The sequence below is a fragment of the Callithrix jacchus genome, chromosome 22, assembly GCF_049354715.1.
Source record: "Callithrix jacchus isolate 240 chromosome 22, calJac240_pri, whole genome shotgun sequence".
Taxonomy (NCBI): Eukaryota; Metazoa; Chordata; class Mammalia; order Primates; family Cebidae; genus Callithrix; species Callithrix jacchus.
In genome coordinates this window covers 10,671,563-10,692,079 of record NC_133523.1, presented here as the reverse complement: position 1 = coordinate 10,692,079, position 20,517 = coordinate 10,671,563, and the positions used below count along the sequence as shown (strand labels likewise).

Below are 20,517 nucleotides of genomic sequence, written 5' to 3'. Positions count from 1 at the left end.
GTGAGATTACAGGTGTGAGACACCACGCCTGGCCCAGTTCTTGGGTTTTTTGTCACCATCCACAAGCCTCTGGGAGAGAAGTGTGGGTCTCGTGTGTGTGTGTGTGTGTGTGTGTGTGTGTGTGAGAGAGAGAGAGAGAGAGAGAGAGAGACAGAGAGAGAGAGAATGAATTAGCTTTCTGGCTATGCTTTTTTTTTTGAGACAGAATCTTCCTCTGTTTCCCAGGCTGGAGTGCAGTGGCACCACCTTGGCTCACTATATCTTAGACCTCCAGAGCTCAAGTGATTCTCCTACCTCAGCCTCCCCAGTAGCTAGGACTACAGACAGACACCACTATGCCCTGCTAATTTTTTTTTTTTTTTTTTTGAGACCGAGTTTCGCTTTTGTTACCCAGGCTGGAGTGCAATGGCGCAATCTCGGCTCACCACAACCTCCACCTCCTGGGTTCAAGCAATTCTCCTGCCTCAGCCTCCCGAGTAGCTAGGACTACAGGCACGCACCATGCCCAGCTATTTTTTGTATTTTTAGTAGAGACGGGGTTTCACCTTGTTGACCAGGATGGTCTCGATCTATTGACCTCGTGATCCACCCGCCTCGGCCACCCAAAGTGCTGGGATTATAGGCGTGAGCCACCATGCCCAGCCTTGCCCTGCTAATTTTTATGTTTTTAGCAGAAGCGGTTTTGCCATGTTGGCCAGTCTGGTCTCAAACTCCTGACCTCAGGTGATCTGCCTACCTCAGCCTCCCAATGTGCCAGGATTACTGGCATAAGCCACTGTGCCCGGCTGGCTATGCCTTTTTTACATGTTGTGGGGAATATGTACCGCATGTGTGTGCATCTCTGTGTGTGTAAAAGGAGGCGTGTGTGTGTGTGGACTCTGCATGTGAGTGTGATGGGTGCCTGTCCTGTGTCTAGCTGAGTGGCTACAGTGAGGTGTGTGTCTTTGGGTGCATGTATGTATGTGCGTCTTAGGGTGCGTGTGAGTGTGTGTGTCTATGCAGATGTGTGTGGGGGAAATGGAGTATATCCAAAACAGAGCAGTCCTGAGGCCTCAGGAGATTTTACAGCCATTTATTGTGCTCCAGTGAAATAGAAAAAAAAGAAAGTGCTCGCGTTACAAACGCCACTGTCACATCCACGTAGTACGCCAGTTGTTGCAAACCAAACTGTGTGTGTCCGCTGGGTCTCTGGGCGTGCAGTTTGCTCCCACTGTGGGAATGGGGTGGGAGCAGGCTGAGCCTGCGCTCTGGGGGCTTCGCTGGGGGAGCTTCTGGTCTTGGGGGTACCCACTTGTGAGGGAGTGGGGGGACAGCTGGAATAGCTTTGCTCAGTGCGTCCTTTGGGCGCTGTTGGGGACACCCAGCTCTAGGTTGGACCCTGTAGCACTACAGAGTGGAGGGTTCCCTTCCCCCCGATGGGCCCCCCAGTCTGCTCTCCCCAAACTCTAACCCTGTAGAGGTTGAGTTCTGCAGGGCCTGGAGGATGCCATGCAGGGAGTTGGGGGGTTGGCTGGGCCTGGCTGGGTCCGGCCAAGAGCAGCAGCAGCCTCCCTCGGGGGAAGACAGGGAAAGCCTGCGGCCCTAGGCGGAATTGTAGTAGTTGTGTGTGTGGTGGTTGTGGGCAGGCTCCCCCAGCTCAGGGTACTCGGGCGTCAGGCAGTACTTGGGGTCGTAGACCTGGCGAGGCAGCCCATACACTGTCATGCCCCGCTGCGAGGCGCCCTTGTTGCTGCCCATCTGCAGGCTGACATTCAGCGTGTCGCAGTGCTCCATGCCCAGCCCTGGCTCAAAGATCTGCCGCTTGGTCCCTGGTGCGGTCATGCCGGCCTGCGAAGGGTGGTGTGGTCAGGCCATGGGGCAGCCCGGGTCCTGGGCCTTGACAGTGTGCCCCAGGGGGCCCCTCTCACCTGGCTGGCTCCTTTGTTGGTGCCCATCTGCAGGCTGATGGTCGCCTGGTCCAGAGGCTGGTCTGTGCCCAGCTTGGGGTCGTAGAGGTGGCGCCGGGTACCGTAGGCCGTCATGCCCTGCTGGCTGGCAAACTTGTTGGTGCCCATCTACAAAGCCAGAAGGAGAATCACACCAAGAATTACCTCATCATGGGCCATGAGATGTGGCTGATATGAGAGGATGAGACACTGTTTTCATGTTTTATTTTATTTTATTTTATTTATTTAGAGAAGGAGTCTGGCTCTGTTGCCCAGGCTGGAGTACAGTGGTGTGATCTCAGCTCACTGCAACCTCCGACTCCCTGGTTCAAGCAATTCTCCTGCCTCAGCCCCCCAAGTAGCTGGGGCTACAGGCAGTGCCCCCACGCCCAACTAATTTTTGTAGTTTTAGTAGAGATGGGGTTTCACCATGTTGGCCAGGATGGTCTTGAACTCCTGATCTCATGAGCCACACACCTCGGCCTCCCAAAGTGCTGGGATTACAGGTGTTAGCCACCACGCCCAGCCTTATTTTATCTTTACATTTTATTTTGTTTTATTCTATTCTTCTTTAATTTTTTAAAAATTTTATTTGAGTCTCATTCTGTCGCCCAGGCTGGAATGCAGTGGCATGATCTTGGCTCACTGCAACCTCCACCTCCCAAGCTCAAGTGATTCTCCTGCCTCAGCCTCCCAAGTAGCTGGGACTACAGTTGCTCGCTGCCATGCCTGGCTAATTTTTGTCTTTTTGGCGGAGACAGGGTAGCACTATGTTGACCAGGCTGGCCTCAAATTCCTGACTTCAGTTGATCCACCCGCCTCGGCCTCCCAAAGTGCTGGGATTACAGGCATGAGCCACTTTGCCCAGCCAATTTTTATTTTTCAGAGACAGGGTCTCACTCTGTCCCCCAGGCTGGAGTGCAATGATGCAGTCATAGCTCATTATAACCTTGAACTCCTGGGGCTCAAGTGATGCTTTCACTTCAGCCACCACACATTTGGCTAAATTCTTAAATTTTTTTGTAGAGATGGCAGTGGCGGGATCTCTCTGTTTTGCCCAGGCTGGTCTGAAACTCCTGACCTCAGGCAGTCCTCCTGCTTCAGCCTCCATAAGTGCCGGAATTACAGGTGTCAGCCATTGCACCCTGCCTGAGGCACTGTTTCCAGACTGGAAACTGAGGCTCAGACTAGGTCTATCACATGACTGACTTCCAGCATTCCAGTCTCAGCCTGCCACGCATCAGCTGGAAGATCTGGGCAAAAGTGAGCCAGCTTCTCCGGGCCTGTTTTCCCATTCATGGAATGAGCATAGTGATAACAACATCTCTCTGCTAGGGGTGTTGGCAAAGTGAGTGAGTTTGTGAATAGAAGATGTGGATAAGGACAGTACCTGGCCTATAGTATAGTTAAGGCTGAATATCTCGTCCCCAAAAGCCTGCAGACACCCTGCCTTCCTGGCCTCCTTGACCTCTGCGTGGAGAGGATAGGGATGTACCTGCAGCCCGATGATGTTCCGTCCTTCTCTTAGCTTCTCTGGCTCAAATTTCCGCTCCTGCTTCTCTGCATACTTCACCCCCACATTCACTTTGTTTCCTTTCGTCTTGGCCTGGGTGGGGCAGGGAGAGCAGGGACTGACGAGGGGGCCGCCCTGCTGCACGGTCCCCATGGACACTGTTATTTATTTATTTATTTATGAGATGGAGTCTCGCTTTGTCACCCAGGCTAGAGTGCAGGGAGTGGCTCAATCTCGGCTCACTGCAGCCTCTGCCTTCCGGGTTCAAGCGATTCTCCTGCCTCATCCTCCTGAGTAGCTGGGATTACAGACATGTGCCACCATGCCCAGCTCATTTCTGTATTTTTAGTAGAGATGGGGTTTCAGCATGTTGCCAGGCTGGTCTTGAACTCCCGACCTCAAGCAATCTGCCCACCTTGGCCTCCCAAAGTGCTGGGATTACAGGCGTGAGCCACCACGCCTGGGCCACACTGAGCTCGGGGGCACAAGTGGCCATACGTGCATCCCAGCCCGGGCTGCCCACTGCCCCCTGCCCAGCCTGCACCCACACTCACCATGCTGGCCAGGGCCAGGAGGGTGGACTGCACCTGTGTATGGTTGGTGTTCTCAAACAGGTCATTGGCCTCAAAGATGTCATGGGGCTTCACCCCATACTTGGTGATGGCCTTGATGAAGTTGCCAATGTTCTCCAGCTAGAGGGGGGCAGGCGATGGTCACTGGGGGGCTGGTGGAGGTCTGAGGTGTGTGGGCAAGGATGGAAGAGATTGGGGCTGGGCTTACCTGGTGCCAGTTTTGGGTTGATTCATTGATCTTCTTCACAGAGCCTGGCTGAAGCTTATTGATGAATCTGAGAAGAGTGGGGAGGGGCTAAGAAAGGTGTCCCCCTACTCCCTACCCAGCCCAGCCCAGTGAGGGAGGATGGTGTCAGGATGACCACAAGGGGCCACGCCATGCCCCAGTCACTTCTCCCTGCCGTCAGCTCTCAGCTACAGCCCCTCCAAACCACCCAAGCACACATATAAATGGGGCAGGGAGCTAGACTCAGGTCCCAATCAAAAAGCCTCCTCATCCAAGGTGTGTCTGAGTCTCCAGGATTTCCCAAGCCTTGCTGCCTGGCTAATTTTTTTGTATTTTTAGTAGATATTTGGTTTCACCATGTTGGTCAGGCTGGTTTTGAACTCCTGACCTGAAGTGATATGCCTGCCTTGGTCTCCCAAAGTGCTAGGATTAGAGGCTTGAGCCATGGTGCCTGGCCCAGAATGGCCTTTTTTTAAACAATTCATGTTACCCTCCAGTGTCTCAGCATCCTTTTCTCTTGTAGACAGCAGGGAGCCCACAGGGGCCTCTTCTCTGACCCCTTTAATGATCTTGTCCAGTCTTTTATTTTTCTGGTACAGGGTCTGGCTCTGTCACCCGGGCTACAGTGCAGTGGTACAATCACAGCTCACTGCAGCAGCCTCAACTTCCCAGGCTCCCACGATCCTTCCATCTCAGCCTTCCAAGTAGCTGGGATCATAAGTGTGCACCACCACACCTGGCTATCTTTTGTTTTTTTGTAAAGATGGGGTTTCACTGTATTGCCTAAGCTTGTCTGGAACTCCTGGGCTCAAGTGATCCTCTTGCCTCAGCCTCACAAAATACTGGGATTACAGGCATGAGCTGCAGCGCCTGGCCTCATTCAGTCTGTTGACTTTAAGTGCCTCCATATGCCAGCAACTCCCTCATCTCCCTGTAGCCTGGGTTTCTCTCGGTCTCATCCAGCTCCCTCTGTGGGTGTCTGGGTGTCTCAAATCAAATTCACCCTGCTCCAGACTCCTGACACGCAGCTTCCCCCTCCAGACTCCCTCTCCCTCCACCTTCCCTGCTTAGCAATGTCCACTTCTAGGTGCTCAGCCAGAGCCCTTGGACTTGCCCCCAACTCCCACTTTCTCCTTCTTATTTAATTTATTTATTTATTGAGATGGAGTTTTGCTCTTGTTGCCCAGGCTGGAGTGCAGTGGCGCGATCTCGGCTCATCAAAACCTCCGCCTCCCAGGTTCAAGTGATTCTCCTGCCTCAGCCTCCAAAGTAGCTGGGATTACAGGCATGAGCCACCACATCCGGCTAATTTTGTATTTTTTTTTTTTTTTTTGAGACGGAGTTTTGCTCTTGTTACCCAGGCTGGAGTGCAATGGCGCCATCTCGGCTCACCACAACCTCTGCCTCCTGGGTTCAGGCAATTCTCCTGTCTCAGCCTCCCGAGTAGCTGGGACTACAGGCACGCGCCACCATGCCCAGCTAATTTTTTGTATTTTTAGTAGAGACGGGGTTTCACCATGTTGACCAGGATGGTCTCGATCTCTTGACCTCGTGATCCACCCGCCTCAGCCTCCCAAAGTGCTGGGATTACAGGCTTGAGCCACCGCGCCTGGCTAATTTTATATTTTTTTTTAGTAGAGATGAGGTTTCTCCATGTTGGTCAGGCTGGTCTCGAACTCCCAACCTCAGGAGATCCACCCATCTCTGCCTCCCAAAGTGCTGGGATTACAGACATGAGCCACTGCACCTGGCTCCCAATTTCTCCTTCTCTCAGCCTCACATTCAGTCTCTCCACCTGCACTGGGCCTACCCTCTTTTAATAAGTCCAGAAGCCCACCCACTGCTCCCCACCATCTCCTCCTGGGTCTGAGCCACTATAGTCTGTTTCCTGGGCTCTTGTAACGGGGTACCAACTTCTACCTCATCCCCTACAGCAGACTCTTCTTCATCCAGCAGTCAGAATGACCTTTTTTTTTTTTTGAGATGGAGTCTCGATCTGTCACCCAGGCTGGAGTGCAGTGGCGTGATCTCGGCTCACGGCAACCTCCACCTGCTGGGTTCAAGCAGTTCTCCTGCCTCAGCCTCCCAAGTAGCTGGGATTACAGCACCCACCACCATGCCCAGCTAATTTTTTTGTATATTTAGTAGAGATGGGGTTTCATCATGTTGATCAGGCTGGTTTCAAACTCCCAACCTCAAGTGATACACCTGCCTTGGCCTCCCAAAGTGCAGGGATTATAGGCGAGAGCCACCATAACCGGCCCAGAATGGCCTTTCTAAAACAATTCAATTTACCCTCCAGTTCCAAATCCTCCAGTAGCCTCCCATTGCCTTCAGAATGAAATCCTAACCCCTCTGTATGACTAAAAGGCCCTTTGTAAACTGGAAGCAGTGGCTCATGCCTGTAATCCCAGTGCTTTGGGAGGCCGAGACAGGAGGATGGCTTGAGCCCAGGAGTTTGAGGTCAGCCTGGGCAACATGGTGAGACCCGTGTCTCTACAAAAAAAAACAAAACAAAAACTTCACTGGGCATGGTGATGTGCACCTCTAGTCCCAACTACTGAGGAGGCTGGGGCTGAAGAGGCTGGGGTAGGAGGATCAATTGAGCCTAGGAAGTCGAGGCCGTAGTGAGCTATGATTGCACCACTGTACTCGAGCCTGGGCAACAGAGCAAGACGCTGTCTCTAAATAAATAAATATGTGAAATAAAAGGTCCTCCACCATCTGACTCTCAGTTCACTCTGTGACTTCATTTCCACTTCCGCTCAATCATTTGGTGCTCGTCACGCCGGCCTCCTCCTTGTTTCTTGAACACCCCAAGCACGTTCCTACCTCAGGCCTTTGCACTGGCTGCCCTGTCTGCTTTCCTTACTCTTCTCCCAGGTCCCCTGAGCCCTCCCTCACTTCATCCAAGGTTCTGTTCAAATGTCACCTCTTCACAGAGGCCTCTCAGACCACTCTCTCTCTCTCTCTCTTTTTTTTTTTAGATGGAGTTTTACTCTTGTTGCCCAGGCTGGAGTGCAATGACACAATCTCGTCTCACTGCAACCTCCGACTCCCAGGTTCAAGCAATTCTTCTGCCTCAGCCTCCCAAGTAGCTGGGACTACAGATATGTTCTGCCTGGCTAATTTTGTGCTTTTAGTAGAGATGGGGTTTCACCATGTCGGTCAGGCTGGTCTTGAACTCCTGACCTCAGGTGATCCGCCTGCCTGGGCCTCCCAAAGTGCTGGGATTACAGGCGTGAGCCTGGTCTCTAGACCACTCTCTAGGAAACTGCAGCCCCTCCACCCGCCACACACACACCTGGCCCTCCCATCTTCCTTTCCCACATGGGGTTTCCCCAGGACACTTACCACCACAGGCAAGTCTGTGATTATTTGATCAACTATTTGATTGATCTCCTCACCTAGGACTAAAAGTCCTTGAGCTCTGAGTTGAGTCTGTTCTGTCCACTGTACCTAGTCCCTAGACCAGAGCCTGGCACACAGCAGGAACTCATAAATACTTCTTGCATGAATGAATGAGTGAATTACCGAGTGGGTGGGTGACTGTACTACATTTTCTTTTTTTTTTTTGAGACAAGGTTTCACTTTCACGGAGGCTGGAGTGCAGTGGTGCAATCATAGCTCACTGCAGCCTCGACCTCCAGGACTCAAGTGATCCTTCTGCCTCAGCCTCCTGAGTAGCTGGGACCACAGGTGCATGCCCCCATGCCTGGCTAATCACAGCAAAAAATTTTTTGTAGAGATGGGATCTTACTATGTTATCCAGATCTTACTATGTATCTGTCTGTGACACCATTGTGCCCACCTTACCACCTGTCAATTCCTTGTTCCTAGTGGGTGGAAATGGAACAAGGTAAACCCCCCCACCCCTCCTTCTTGGCATCTAGGACTTGATGAGGCTGCACCTTCAAAGTCTTCCTGAGAGCACTCACAGTCATTCTGCCCTGGGTCAGACTCAAATGCAGATAGGCTGGGTTTAGGACCCTGCTGGGTTTAGGGCCCAGCCATGCATTAGGATTGCAGTCGAATTGGGGCTTGGGAGCTGTGAGGGTTTTCACTTCCCTCAGCAATGAGGTTCTGAGGCAAGGAGAAAACCAGAGCCGGCCCAGGCGCAGTGGCTCACGCCTGTAATCCCAGCACTTTGGAAGGCTAAGGTGGGCGGAGCACCTGAGGTCAGGAGCTTGAGACCAGCCAGGCCATCATGGCAAAATCCCGTCTCTACTAAAAATACAAAAGTTAGCAGGGCGAGGTGGTGGGTGCGCCTGCAATCCCAGCTGCTTGGGGAGGCTGAGGCATGAGAATCGCTTGAACCTGGAAGGCAGAGGTTGCAGTGAGCCGAGATCCCATCATTGCACTCCAGCCTGGACAACAGAGCAAGGTCTATCTCAAAAAAAAAAAAGGTCGGGCGAGGTGGCTCAAGCATGTAATCTCAGAACTTTGGGAGGCTGAGGCAGGTGGATCACTTGGGGTCAGGAGTTCGAGACCAGCCTGTCTCTACTAAAAAAAAATAGAAAAACTAGCTGGGCTTGGTGGCACATGCCTATAATCCCAGCTTTTGGGGAGGCTTAGGCAGGAGAATCACTTGAACCTGAGAGGCGGAGGTTGCAGTGAGCTGAAATGGTGCCACTTCACTCCAGCCTGTGCAACAGAACAAGACTCTATCTCAAAAAACGAAACAAAACAAAAACCAGAAAGAAAACCAGGGCCTGCTCTAATTATTGCCATACCTCTCTCCTTTGGTCACCAAGCCAGCCATGAACAGCTGTTGGCTGCTGCTTTTTAGCTGTGACTGCTCTTTCTGGGGACTCTGGTGGCCACAGATGGGCCTACCCTGCATAGCATGGTGGTTAAGATTTCAGACTCATTTCCCTTGAAACAGAGTGGGACTTGGGGCAATGTATTTCGCCTAACTGAGCCTCAGTTTTCTATGCCTGTTAAATGGGCACAATGATGACTGGCCACCCCAAAGGTATCTGACAGAAAGTGTTCAACTCAGTTCCAGAATCATGGTTGTTTTGGGGATTGAGGGGTTGCCCAGACTTGGAGGGGTGCAGGGTCTGGGCTTTCAGAGCCTCACTCACTCGCAGAGAATAATGCCATCTTTGAGGCCGTCCATGAAGTTGTTGCCGATGCGACGGCCCGTCACCCCCTCGATCCACTCTCTCAGCTCCTGCTCCCGCTGATGGTCATACTTCTGGGCCAGCTGGGGTGGCGGGGGACAGGGGGCACAGAGAAAGGGGTGAGGATGCAGTGGGCCAGCCTGGGCTCCCTGGGTCCTATCCGAGCCTCCTAGAGCCTGATCTCCCTGGTCCTTCCCAACTAAGGTAATTTTGCCCCAGATCCATAGTTGGTGGGGGTGCTGGGGAGGGCTGAGAGCCAGGGCCGAGGTGGCACCTGCCCAGGGGGCCATTCCAGGCATTCTGAGGTTTGGCACCAGTGAATGAGATGAGGGACGGGCTGTGGGGAGCTGGATCCTCTAAGCTAGAGAGGTGGCGCCCGGCTCCCCGGTTTTCCATCCAGGCCAAACTTGGGGCTTCTTTTCCTCTAGTCCTGCCCCCTCTGTGCCCCCTGTTGGAAGGGGAGAAGGAGGTCTATGGAGGTGACTCCGGGTGCTGGCTTGTGGAGAGTGCTCGTCATACACCTCTGTCTCTCCATGTCCCCCAGGTCTTCAGCTCCAGGGCTCTGTCTCTGGTTAGGGGTGGGGGCCTTGCACGCCTGTGTCTCTCTCTCCCCCTTATCCCTCCGCCCGACTCCTCTGTCTCCCTGTTCCCAGTTCTGTCTTTCCTTGGCCCATTCTTGAGGTCCCCATCTCTCTGGGTGGCCAGACCCTGTCTGGCCAGGGGTGGGACTCCTGGGTCTTGCATCTCAGCCTCTCTAGGTCTTTTTCTGTCTCCAGGTTTTCTGCCAGAGGTGGGGGTGGGGCTCTGTCTCTCCTCTCGGCCCCTCCATCCCTGTCTAGGGCTTATCTGACTCCCGCTCGCCCTCCCCGCGTCTGTCCCTACGGTGTCTCAGGCTCCCAGTATCTCTGTCTGCCTCTCCCCCTGCTTTTCCCTCTCTCCACTGTGCCCCCTCCCCCACTCCCATTTCTCCAGAACCCTCCGCCCCAGCCGAGTCAGGCTCCCAGCCCCTAGGGGACCGGGCTGCCCCTTCTTCTCCCGGGTGGGTGGGGGGAGGTGGGAGGGGCGGCCCCCTCACCTGGCCCCGGCCCTGCCGCCCCCCACGCCACCAGCCCGGCTTTATAAAGCAAACCGGCCCTTATATAGCGTGTCCCGGGCTCCCCGAGGCCGCCTTATAAGGCGCGGCGGCTCTGCGCGGCTCTGGGGCCGGCGCTGGGGGGAGGAGGGCGGCGCTGGGATCTGTCTCCCGTCCGAGGACCCGCCCCCCACCAGCCCCCTCCTCCAACCCCGAGGATCCCCCGACCCAGGTTCCAACCCAGCCCCCGACTTCCTCACCATGGGACCCTGGGAAAAGCCACCCTGAGCCTCAGTGTTCCCTTCTGTCAAATGGGGCAGGAACTCCTCCTTCGGCAGTGCTGTTGGGACGATGCCGGTGGGCTGGAAACTTCAAGTCCTCCCCCTACCCCGCCGGGAGAAGCTGACCCCATCCTGCTGTGTGGCCTGAGTCCAGGGTCGGAGCGCTGCACCTGCTTCCCTGGGACCGCGGCTGTTTGCCTCTCCCCTCCTACCCTCAGTTTACCCCTCCATAGCATGAAGGGGATGTCGAGGCATCTTCCTAGCTCCACAGTTAGGAGACCCCTGAGCACTGCTGATGCCCACTTCCTGCCCTCTATCGTCCCCCTCTGCCTTCAAGATCTCTTATCCTTTCTGGCCTTCACTTCCCAGGGACCCCAGCTCTCAAGTGCTCCCTAATTTATTTTGAGGCTGGGGGTATCGGAAAATCCACAAGTCTTCCCCCTATGATGTTCCCCCGAAGAACACGAAAGGTTAACAGAAGACTGATCAGGTGGGTATCTTTGCCATGGACTGACCCCGTCTGTTTATGTGTGACTGTGTGCCCCCCATTGCACCCCCAACCATAGCTGGGGTCTCTGGGATGTTCAGGGGGAGAGACAGGCAACCCCTATCCCATATCACTCCCTTTTCCCCCTCTCAGTTTCCAAGTCACACGGGATAGGCAGGAGGGGGTTCAAGGGACCCCAAGCAAGGGGCTCTGGCCTGGCAGGACATGTGGGCCAGGCCAGGGAGGCCCCCCAGCCATACCTTGTTCTTAACCTCAGCTGACAGCCCATAGGCAGGGCCTCGGTTGAAGTGAGCAGAGGACATGCTGGCCGATGGGCTCTGGCGGTGGGCAGTGGCGGCACTGACGCTGAGGACCGCAGCAGCAGCTGAAGCTCCGTCTGCACCCTCTTCCCTCCTCACACGTTTTTGAAGCTCTGGAGGCGGCCCGGGTCTCTTCCAAGGCCGTTCCATTGGCTGTAGGGGCCTGCCAAGGGGCGGGGCACCCCCCCCACCTCGGCTGCCTCCCCCCACTTGTGATGTCAGGCCCTTGGTATTGGGAGCTGGTTGTGTCATTGTTTCCACCTAGGGGGGCAGCCTGCGTTATTCTGAGGGGGCTTGGTCAGACAGAGACCAGCCTTCTTCCACCCACCCCTCCCACTGTCCACTGGGCCTCTGGCTGGGTCTCTGAGTCTCTTTGTCTCTGAGGTTATCTCTTTTTATCTCTATGGAGTCTTGAGGCACAACTGAATCCCATGGTAGTTTACTGAGCATCCTAGGTTTACCTCCAGATACCAACAGTCTATAGCCTTAGGCAAGCCCCTTGTCCTCTCTGGGCCTTTATGGCCACATCTGTAAAATGGGCTTATCATAGTGCCTGCCTCATGGAAAAGTTGTAAAGATCAAAAGAAATATGCCTCTGACATGCCCAGCACAGTGCCGGGCACAGCAGAAGGACTCAGGCCATAGCCTTCTTCTTTTTTTTTTTGAGACAGAATTTCACTCTTGTTGCCTAGGCTGGGTGCAATGGCACAATCTTGGCTCACTGTAACCTCCACCTCCCAGGTTCAAGCAATTCTCCTGCCTTAGCCTCCTGAGTAGCTGGGACTACAGGCAGGTACTACCGTGCCCGGCAGCCTTTTTTTTTTTTTTAAGGCAAGGTTTCACTCTGCCCCTGGACTGGAGTGCAGTGGCGCAATCACAGCTCACCATAGCCTTGACCTCCTAGGCTCAAGTGATCCTCCCACCTCAGCCTTCCCAAGTAGTTAGAATTACAGACTTGTGCCACCAAGCTGGCTAATTTTTTTTTTAGAGATGGGGTCTCGCTATGTTGCCCAGGGTGGTCTCAGATTCCTGGGCTCAAGCAGTCCACCTGCCTTGGCCTCCCACAATGCTGGAATTATGGGCATGAGTCACCACGCCCAGCACATAGCATTCTCTATGCTGAGGGTCCAGCACCCCAGTTCTGTCCTCTTCAGCCCCTCATAAGGACCTGGGGGAACACAGATCCTGGGTCTCACCCCCTGCCATCCACTTCTGTGTCCCAGGCCATGAACTATGTCCCTGTCAAGCAGCCCTACCTAGCTAGATGGCACCCCTGGACCACAGGGGTGGATGCTATGCCCATATCATGCCACATGTGTCAAGGCCATGTTTGTGACACTTGGATGACATGTCTGCAACCTGCCACACACTAATGACATGTTAAGAACATGCAGTTTATTGGTTACATGCTAATGGCATGGCTGCAATAAGCCAGATAACTACAGCCCTATGTCAGGCCATGTTCCAAGCTCAGTACAAATATCCACTCAGTCCTCATGACACCCTCAGAGGTGGACACTGTTATTATTATTATTATTATTTGGAGACAGAGTCCCCAGACTGGAATGCAGTGGCACGGTCTCAGCTCACTGCAACCTCCACCTCCTGGGTTCAAGCAATTCTTCTGCCTCCGCCTCCCAAGTAGCTGGAATTACAGGTGCCTGCCATCACACCTGGCTAATTTTTGTATTTTTTTAGTAGAGACGGGGTTTTGCCATGTTAGCCAGGCTGGTCTCAAACTCCTGACCTCAGGTGATCCACCCGCCTCAGCCTCCCAAAGTGCTGGGATTACAGGCAGGAGCCACCACGCCTGGCCTTATTATTGTTATTACTTTGGAGACAGAGTCTCACTCTATCCCCCAGGCTGAAGTGCAGTGGCACGATCTCAGTTCACTGCAACCTCCACCTCCGAGGTTCAAGCGATTCTCCTGATTCAGCCTCCCGAGTAGCTGGGATTACAGGCACCTGCCACCATGCCTGGCTAATTTTTGTATTTTAAGTAGAGACGGAGTTTTGTCATGTTAGCCAGGCTGTTCTTGAACTCCTGACCTCACATGATTAGCCCACCTCGGCCTCCCAAAGTGCTGGAATTACAGGCATGAGTCACCATGCCCAGCCAACACTGTTATTGTTAATACAAGTACTTTACTTACAGGTGGGGAAACTGAGGCACAGGGGCTTGGAATCACAGCATCACACAGCAGGCCAGGGGCAGAGGACAATTTGAGACCATGCTCCATGAACCTCAACTATGAGCTAAGGTGGGGTTTCACAACCTCCGCACTGTTGATAGTTGAGGCTGGATAATTCTTCATGGTTGGGGGCTGTCCTAGGCATTCATTGCAGGCCTTCAAGCAGCATCCCTGGCCTCTACCTGCCAGATGCCAGTAGCACCCTCTTAGTTGTAACAAACAGAAATGTTGGGGCAAGGCGGCAGGAGCCTGTAGTCCCAGCTACCAAGGAGGCTGAGGTGGGAGGATTGCTTGAGCCCAGGAGTTTCACCAACATAGCAAGACCATAGTCTCTAAAAGAGGAAAATTGGCTGGGCTCGGTGGCTCATGCCTGTAATCCCAGCATTTTGGGAGGCCAAGGCAGGCAGATCATGAGGTCAGGAGATCGAGACCATCCTGGCCATGGTGAAACCCCATCTCTACTAAAATACAAAAATTAGCCAGGTGTGGTAGTGCACACTTGCAGTTCCACTGACTGCCGAGGCAGGAGAATAGCTTGAATCCAGGAGACGGAGGAGGTTGCAGTGAGCCACAGAGCAAGACTTCGTCTTACACACACACACACACACACACACACACACAAAAGTAAGGAGGTTTGTCTGTTTGGAGCCCTGCTCCCTCTGTACAGGGTAGCCGTTTTCTTCTTTCTTTTTTCTTTCTTGCCTATTAAACTTTCTGCTCCTTAAAACAAACAAACAAACAAACAAAAAAAAAAGAGAGAGAGAGAGAAAGAAAGATTTAAAAAAGAAATGTCTACATACATTGCCGAATGTCCCGTGGCTGGGGTTGGGATGGAAGCAGATCACCCCTGTTCGTGAACCCCTGAGCTAAGGCAATGTGCTAGTGGATGGCATGTCGTGATATGTTGAACATACACAAAAATACATAAAATAAGAGGCCAAGGTGGGAGGATCACTTGAGCCTGGAAGTTCGCATCCAGCATGGGCAACATAGCAAGATCTCATCTCTATTAAACAAAAAAAAAAAAAAAGAAAGAAAATGGCAGTGAACTACTAAAAGAAAGAAAGAAACAAAAAAGAAGGAAGGAAGGAAGGACTGAGGGAAGGAAGGAAGGAAGAAAAAATAGGAAGTATGTAAAACGAGCTAATAATTAGCACCTGCTATGTATTAAGCGCTTTGAGTCTGTTAACTCATTCCTCAGGACAGCCCTATGAGGTGGGTCTATACGAGGCACAGAGAGGTGAAGCCGAATGGCCAGGTCATACAGCTCGAGGGTGGCAGGGGCGGGATTCGAAACCACAGATTCCTGGACCCCACCCAAGCTGAGCCGCCCTCGCTCTGCGCATGTGAGGACCTGCGGCCGGCGCCCCCTGGCGGCCCGGGAGGGGCGGGAGAGGGGCCTGGCGAAGTCCAGGAGGTGATGACGTCACGCGATGACTCACTCGGCCCCGCCCCCCGGCCCGCGGCCACCTGGCCATTTATAGAATCTGCACGGGCTCTGAAGTCACGGCCCAGGCACGACGGGGCGGGGTGGGGAGCTCTTGGCGCGTCTCCCAATAGGGCAGCCCCGGGTCCCCCCAAGGGACAGTCCTTTCTGGTACTGCCTTATCCCTCTGATGTATCTCTGTATTTCCGTCTTTGGGTCGCCGAGCCTTTTTCGGTCTCTGCCTTTGTCTCTGTTTCTGTTTCTGTTCTCGGTCTTTGAGTCGCTCTGTTTCTCTTCATGTCGCTGTGGCTGCGTTGTGTATGTCTCTCTTCGGGTCTCTCTGGTAGAGGGGGGTAGGGGCATTAGAGGCGTCTGATCCCGTATGGAGGCCCCAGCCCCAGGAGACACCCCATCACTGACTGCCTGTCATCTCTTCTTCACTCCTTTTCGGCATTTTCCAGGCTCTAGCCACTCTGTGCCTCAGTTTACCATCTAAATGAGAAGTGTGGGATTTTGTAAGAGGCAGGGTTTCCCGAAGTCTAGGACAGTCATGAAAGGAAAGCCATGCCTCTCCTCAACTTTAGGGAAGCCCCTAAAACCTTCCTGATGCTCAGAACCGTTTAAAACTCACACCTAGCTGGGCGTGGTGGCTGATGCCTGTAATTTCAGCACTTTGGGAGGCCGAGATGGGCAGACTGCGTGAGTCCAGGAGTTCAAAACCAGCCTGGGTGAAATGGGGAAGCTCCACCTCTACCCCCCACAAAAAGTTTATTTTAAAAAGTGCACTTTGGGAGGCCAAGGCAGGAGGATCACTTGAGCCCAGAAGTTGGAGATTGCAGTGAGCTATGATCATGCCACTGTATTTGTTTTTTTGGAGACACCCTCCCTCTGTTACCGAGGTTGGAGTGCAGAGGTACAGTCTCGGATCACTGCAACCTCTGCCTCTCCGGTTCAAGCAATCCTCCTGCCTCAGCCTCCCAAAGTGCTGGGATTACAGGCCTGAGCTACCGTGCCCGGCCAGAGTCCCCACTCTTAAGCACAGCACTACAGTGTCTTCATTTAATTGAAACAACATGCTACATGTTTTGGCTTCAGCTTTGTCTATCTCCCTCGTCCTTGGTTGATGGGATTTATACAGTGATTTATTATGACAAGGCCACTGCAATAAATGTTCCTGCACATATGTCATTCTTCACACCTACACTGTACTTCTGAGGAATATTCTAAAATAGAGAATATGCTTGTTCAGAAGGTAAGGGCATTTGTCATTTGGAAAACTATCAACAAATTGCCCACACTCATCAACAATGTTCCCACAGCCTCCCCTGCACTGCATGTTGTCAAGCATTCTTTTCTTTTCTTTTTCACCCAGACTAAAATGCAGTGGCATGGCCGGGTGCAGTGGCTCATGCCTGTAATCCCTCAGAGGCCAAGGCAGGCAAATCACCTGAGGTCAGGAGTGAAACTCCATCTGAAAAAAAAAAAAGGTCTGGGTGCAGCGGCTCACGTCTGTAATCCAACCAGTTTGGAGGCCGAGGTGGGCAGATCAACTGAGACTGGGAGTTCGAGACCAACCTGACCTACATGGAGAAACCCCATCTCTACTGAAAATACAAAATTAGCCGGGCATGGTGGTACATGCCTGTAATCCCAGTTACTTGGGAGGCTGAGGCAGGAGAATCACTTAAACCCAGGAGGTGGAGGTCGTGGTGAGCCAAGATTGTGCCATTGCACTCCAGTCTGAGCAACAAGAGTGAAATGCTGTCTCAAAAAAAGAAAGAAGAAAAAAAGAGTGGGGACTCCAGATCTATATTCTGTGGGTTTGAGACATGTCTTTGTGTGTCCTGGCTGTATGACCTTGGACAGGTGTCTTACGTCACTGTGCCCCAATTTCCTCCTCTGGAAAATGGTTGTATCAATAGTGCCTGCTTCTGAAAAATAAGTAAATGAAAAAAAAAATAGTGCCTGCTTCATAGGTTTGTTTGTTTTTAACTTTTTGAGATGATTTTATTTATTTATTGGCACAGGGTCTCACTCTGTCACCCAGGCTGGAGTGCAGTGGCACAATCACAGGTCATTGTACCCCAGACCTCCCAGGCTCAAGGGATTCTCCTGACTCAGGCTTCTGAGTAGCTGGGACTACAGGCAGATGCCTCCATGTCTAGTTAATTTTGTTGTTGTGTTGTTGTTGTTTTTGTTGAGATGGGGTCTCCCTAGGTTGCCCAGGCTGATCTCAAACTCATGGGCTTAAGTGATCTTCCCACCTCAGCCTTGCAAAATGATGGGATTACAGGCGTGAGCCACCACAGCCAGCCTGAGATAATTTTAGACTTACAGAAAAGTTGCAAAATAGTAGAGAGAGTTCCCATATACACTTCACCCAGCTGCCCCTAATGTTAACATCTTACGTAACCATGGTACATTTATCAAAATTAAGACATTAACTTTGCTGCAATCCTGCTAATAAGCTACAGACTTGCTGCAGATTTCTTCAGTTTTTCCACTTAAGTCCTTCTTCTGTTCCAGAATCCAATCCAAGATCCTTCATTACAATTTATTTATTATTTGTGATTTTTTTTCTTGGAGATGAGGTCTCACTATGTTGCCCAGGCTGGACTCGAACTCCTGGGCTCAAGTAATTCTCCTGCCTCAGCCTCCTAAATAGCTGAGACTACAGGCATGCCTGTGCCTCGCCCTCATTGCATTTAATTGTCACATCTCTTTATATTCCTCTAGTCTATAATAGTCCCTGGGTCTTTCAGGACCTTGACACTTTTGAAGAGTGCTGGTCAGTTATTTTGTAGACGTCTTTCAGATTGGTGTGTCTTGAATAAACTGAGGTGTTTGCATTACTAGTAAGAATACCAGAGAGGTGATGATGTACCCTTCTAAGTGGGTCATACTAAGGGCTTCATGATATCACCATGACTCATTGCTGGAGATATTACTGTTGGTCCCTTGGTTAAGGTGGTGTCTGCCAGGATCTTCCACAAGTGAAGCTGTTATTTTTTGTAGGGTTCCTCTGGGACTGCATGTTAAAGACTCTGTACCAGGGCCTCACATAGAGTAGGGTGCTCTGTGTTAATATATCAGTACATAAAATATGTACTGTATGTACATAAACAAATACTTGTTTTTTGTTTTATTTTGAGACGGAGTCTTGCTCTGTCATCCAGTTGCAATGCAGTGGCAGTCTCGGCTCACTGAAACCTCTGCTGCCCAGGTTCAATTCCCCTGTCTCAGTCTCCCAAGTGGCTGGGATTATAGGCGCCTGACACCACGCCCAGATAATTTTTTTGTATTTTAGTAGAGACGGGGTTTCACCATGTTGGCCAGGATGGTCTCAATCTCCTGTCCTTGTGATCTGCCCGCCTTGGCCTCCCAAAGTGCTGGGATTACAGGCATGAGCCACGGTGGCCGGCCCCAGACCTGTTTTTTTCCCTTTATTTTTTTTTTGAGACAGAGTCTTGCTCTGTCGCCAGGCACTAGGCTGGAGTGTAGTGGTGTCAAGCAGTTCTGCTTTAGCCTCCCGAGTAGCTGGGATTACAGGCACACACCACCACACCTGGCTAATTTTTGTATTTTTAGTAGAGACCTTGTTGCCCAGGCTGGAGTACAGTGGCACGATCTCGGTTCACTGCAACCTCTGCCTCCCGGATTCGAGCAATTCTCCTGCCTCAGCCTCCCAAGTAGCTGGGACTACAGGTGCACACCACCATGCCCAGCTAATTTTTGTATTTTTTTTAGTAGAGATGGGGTTTCATCATGTTGGCCAGGATGGTCTTGACCCCTTGACCTCGTGATCCACCTGCATTGGCCTCCCAAAGTGCTGGGATTACAGGCGTGAGCCACCGCACCCGGCCATACTCGTTTTTAAAAAGACTACCGGCCTGGTGTGGTAGCTCATGCTTGTAATCCCAGCACTTTAGAAGGCCAAGACAGGGGATCAGTGGACCCCAAGAGTTTGAGACAAACCTTGGTAACATAGTGAGACCCCATTTCTATTTTAAAATAATAATAATAGCTGGGCACGGTGGCTCATGCCTATAATCTCAACACTTTGGGAGGTCAAGTCAGATGGCTCATGAGGTTAAGAGTTTGAGACCAGCCTGGCCAACATGGTGAAACCCCATCTCTACTAAGAACATAAAAATTAGCTGGTTATGGTGGTGTGTGCCTGTAATCTCAGCTACTTGGAGGCTGAGGCAGCAGAATCTCTTGAACCCGGGAGACAGAGGTTGCAGTGAGCTGAGATTATGCCACTGCACTCCAGCCTGGGCAACAAAGCAAGACTCTGTCTCAGAAAAAAAAAATAATAATAATGATTGGGCATGGTGGCGAATGCCTGTAATCCCAGCCCTTTGGGAGGCTAAAGCAGGAGGATCACTCGAGCCCAAGAGTTTGAGACCAGCTTGGGCAACACGATGAAACTCCGTCTCTACTAAAAATACAAAAATTAGCCAGGTGTGGTGGTGCGTGCCTGTAATCCCAGCTACCCCGGAGGCTAAAGCAGAACTGCTTGAACGCAGGAGGCGGAAGTTGCAGTGAGCCGAGATTGCACGACTGCACTCTAACCTGGGTGACAGAGTCAGACTCCATCTCCAAAAATAATAATAATAAAAAGACTAGTTCTAAAAAATAAATTAAAAAAAAGGAACAAGAGCTATGACCACCTCAAGAGAAGGACACCAGGAATTCTGAAGGCCACAGAGGTCAGCAACTCCATCATCTTACCCACTCCCCAGCTAAGCAGAGCTGCCTGCCTGTTTGTAGCTTCAGGAGTCTGGCAGAGGGCAGTAGGGCGCCCAGTCGCTCCCCACGTGCCTGTCAATTTGCCAGGGAGAAGTGCTCCAGCCAAGCAGCTGATTGGCTACATGTCTTCTGAGATCGCCCAATCACAGGAGTTCTGATGAGGCGGATGTGCTGCGACTGCGCAGAGTCCTTGAGGCATCTTAAGGGTAGGTTCTTGCATCCTAGCCCCCTTGCCACCTCGCTTTGCCACAGAGGCTGAGGGACTGCAGAAATGGGATTATGAGGGCAGATAACCTTCCTTCCCTGGGGCCACTGCTATTGCCAATACCCTTATGTATGTGCTTATCCACCTTAGTTATTAACAGCTGAAAGCTGTCTCTTTCTGGGCGAGACAAGGAGCTCCCACTACTCAATCTCATCTCGTTTTATCACATTTCTTCCTCAGTGACTCCACTCTAACCACACAGAGTCTTTGCTGTTCCTAGTGCCAAAACCGTTTCCCAGATATCCAGATGACTCACTCACTTCCTCCAGGCCTTTACTCAAAGGCCATCTCATTGAGGCCATCCTATTTATTTATGTATTTATTTATTGAGACAGAGTCTCACCCTGTTGCCCAGGCTGG

The 20,517-nt window shown here is 52.0% G+C and overlaps 1 protein-coding gene across 2 annotated transcripts; it reads right to left on the bottom strand.

The window, feature by feature from the left end:
* Positions 1-1,056: 1,056 nt before the first annotated feature.
* On the bottom strand, positions 1,057-11,603 carry CNN1 (calponin 1). Of its 2 annotated transcripts, XM_002761765.6 has the most exons (7): positions 11,463-11,603; positions 9,324-9,445; positions 4,219-4,285; positions 3,993-4,130; positions 3,421-3,531; positions 1,908-2,054; positions 1,057-1,827 (listed from the first exon to the last, which is right to left on the bottom strand). In XM_002761765.6, exons 1-7 carry the CDS (start codon positions 11,523-11,525, stop codon positions 1,582-1,584), a joined length of 894 nt encoding a protein of 297 aa, XP_002761811.4. In that variant the 5' UTR covers positions 11,526-11,603; the 3' UTR covers positions 1,057-1,581. The 2 variants fall into 2 exon arrangements, with proteins under 2 accessions (XP_002761811.4, XP_054105629.1); XM_054249654.2 differs by lacking the exon at positions 3,993-4,130.
* Positions 11,604-20,517: the final 8,914 nt, after the last annotated feature.

Bases quoted from the DNA above. Each gene is read 5' to 3' on its own strand.
- CNN1 (XM_002761765.6), bottom strand. From the start codon at position 11,525: ATGTCCTCTGCTCACTTCAACCGAGGCCCTGCCTATGGGCTGTCAGCT. The intron at 4,131-4,218 runs GTAAGCCCAGCC...GCCCCCCTCTAG, and splicing joins CAACCCAAAACTGGCACCAG to CTGGAGAACATTGGCAACTT. The intron at 1,828-1,907 runs GTGAGAGGGGCC...CACCCTTCGCAG, and splicing joins CCAACAAAGGAGCCAGCCAG to GCCGGCATGACCGCACCAGG.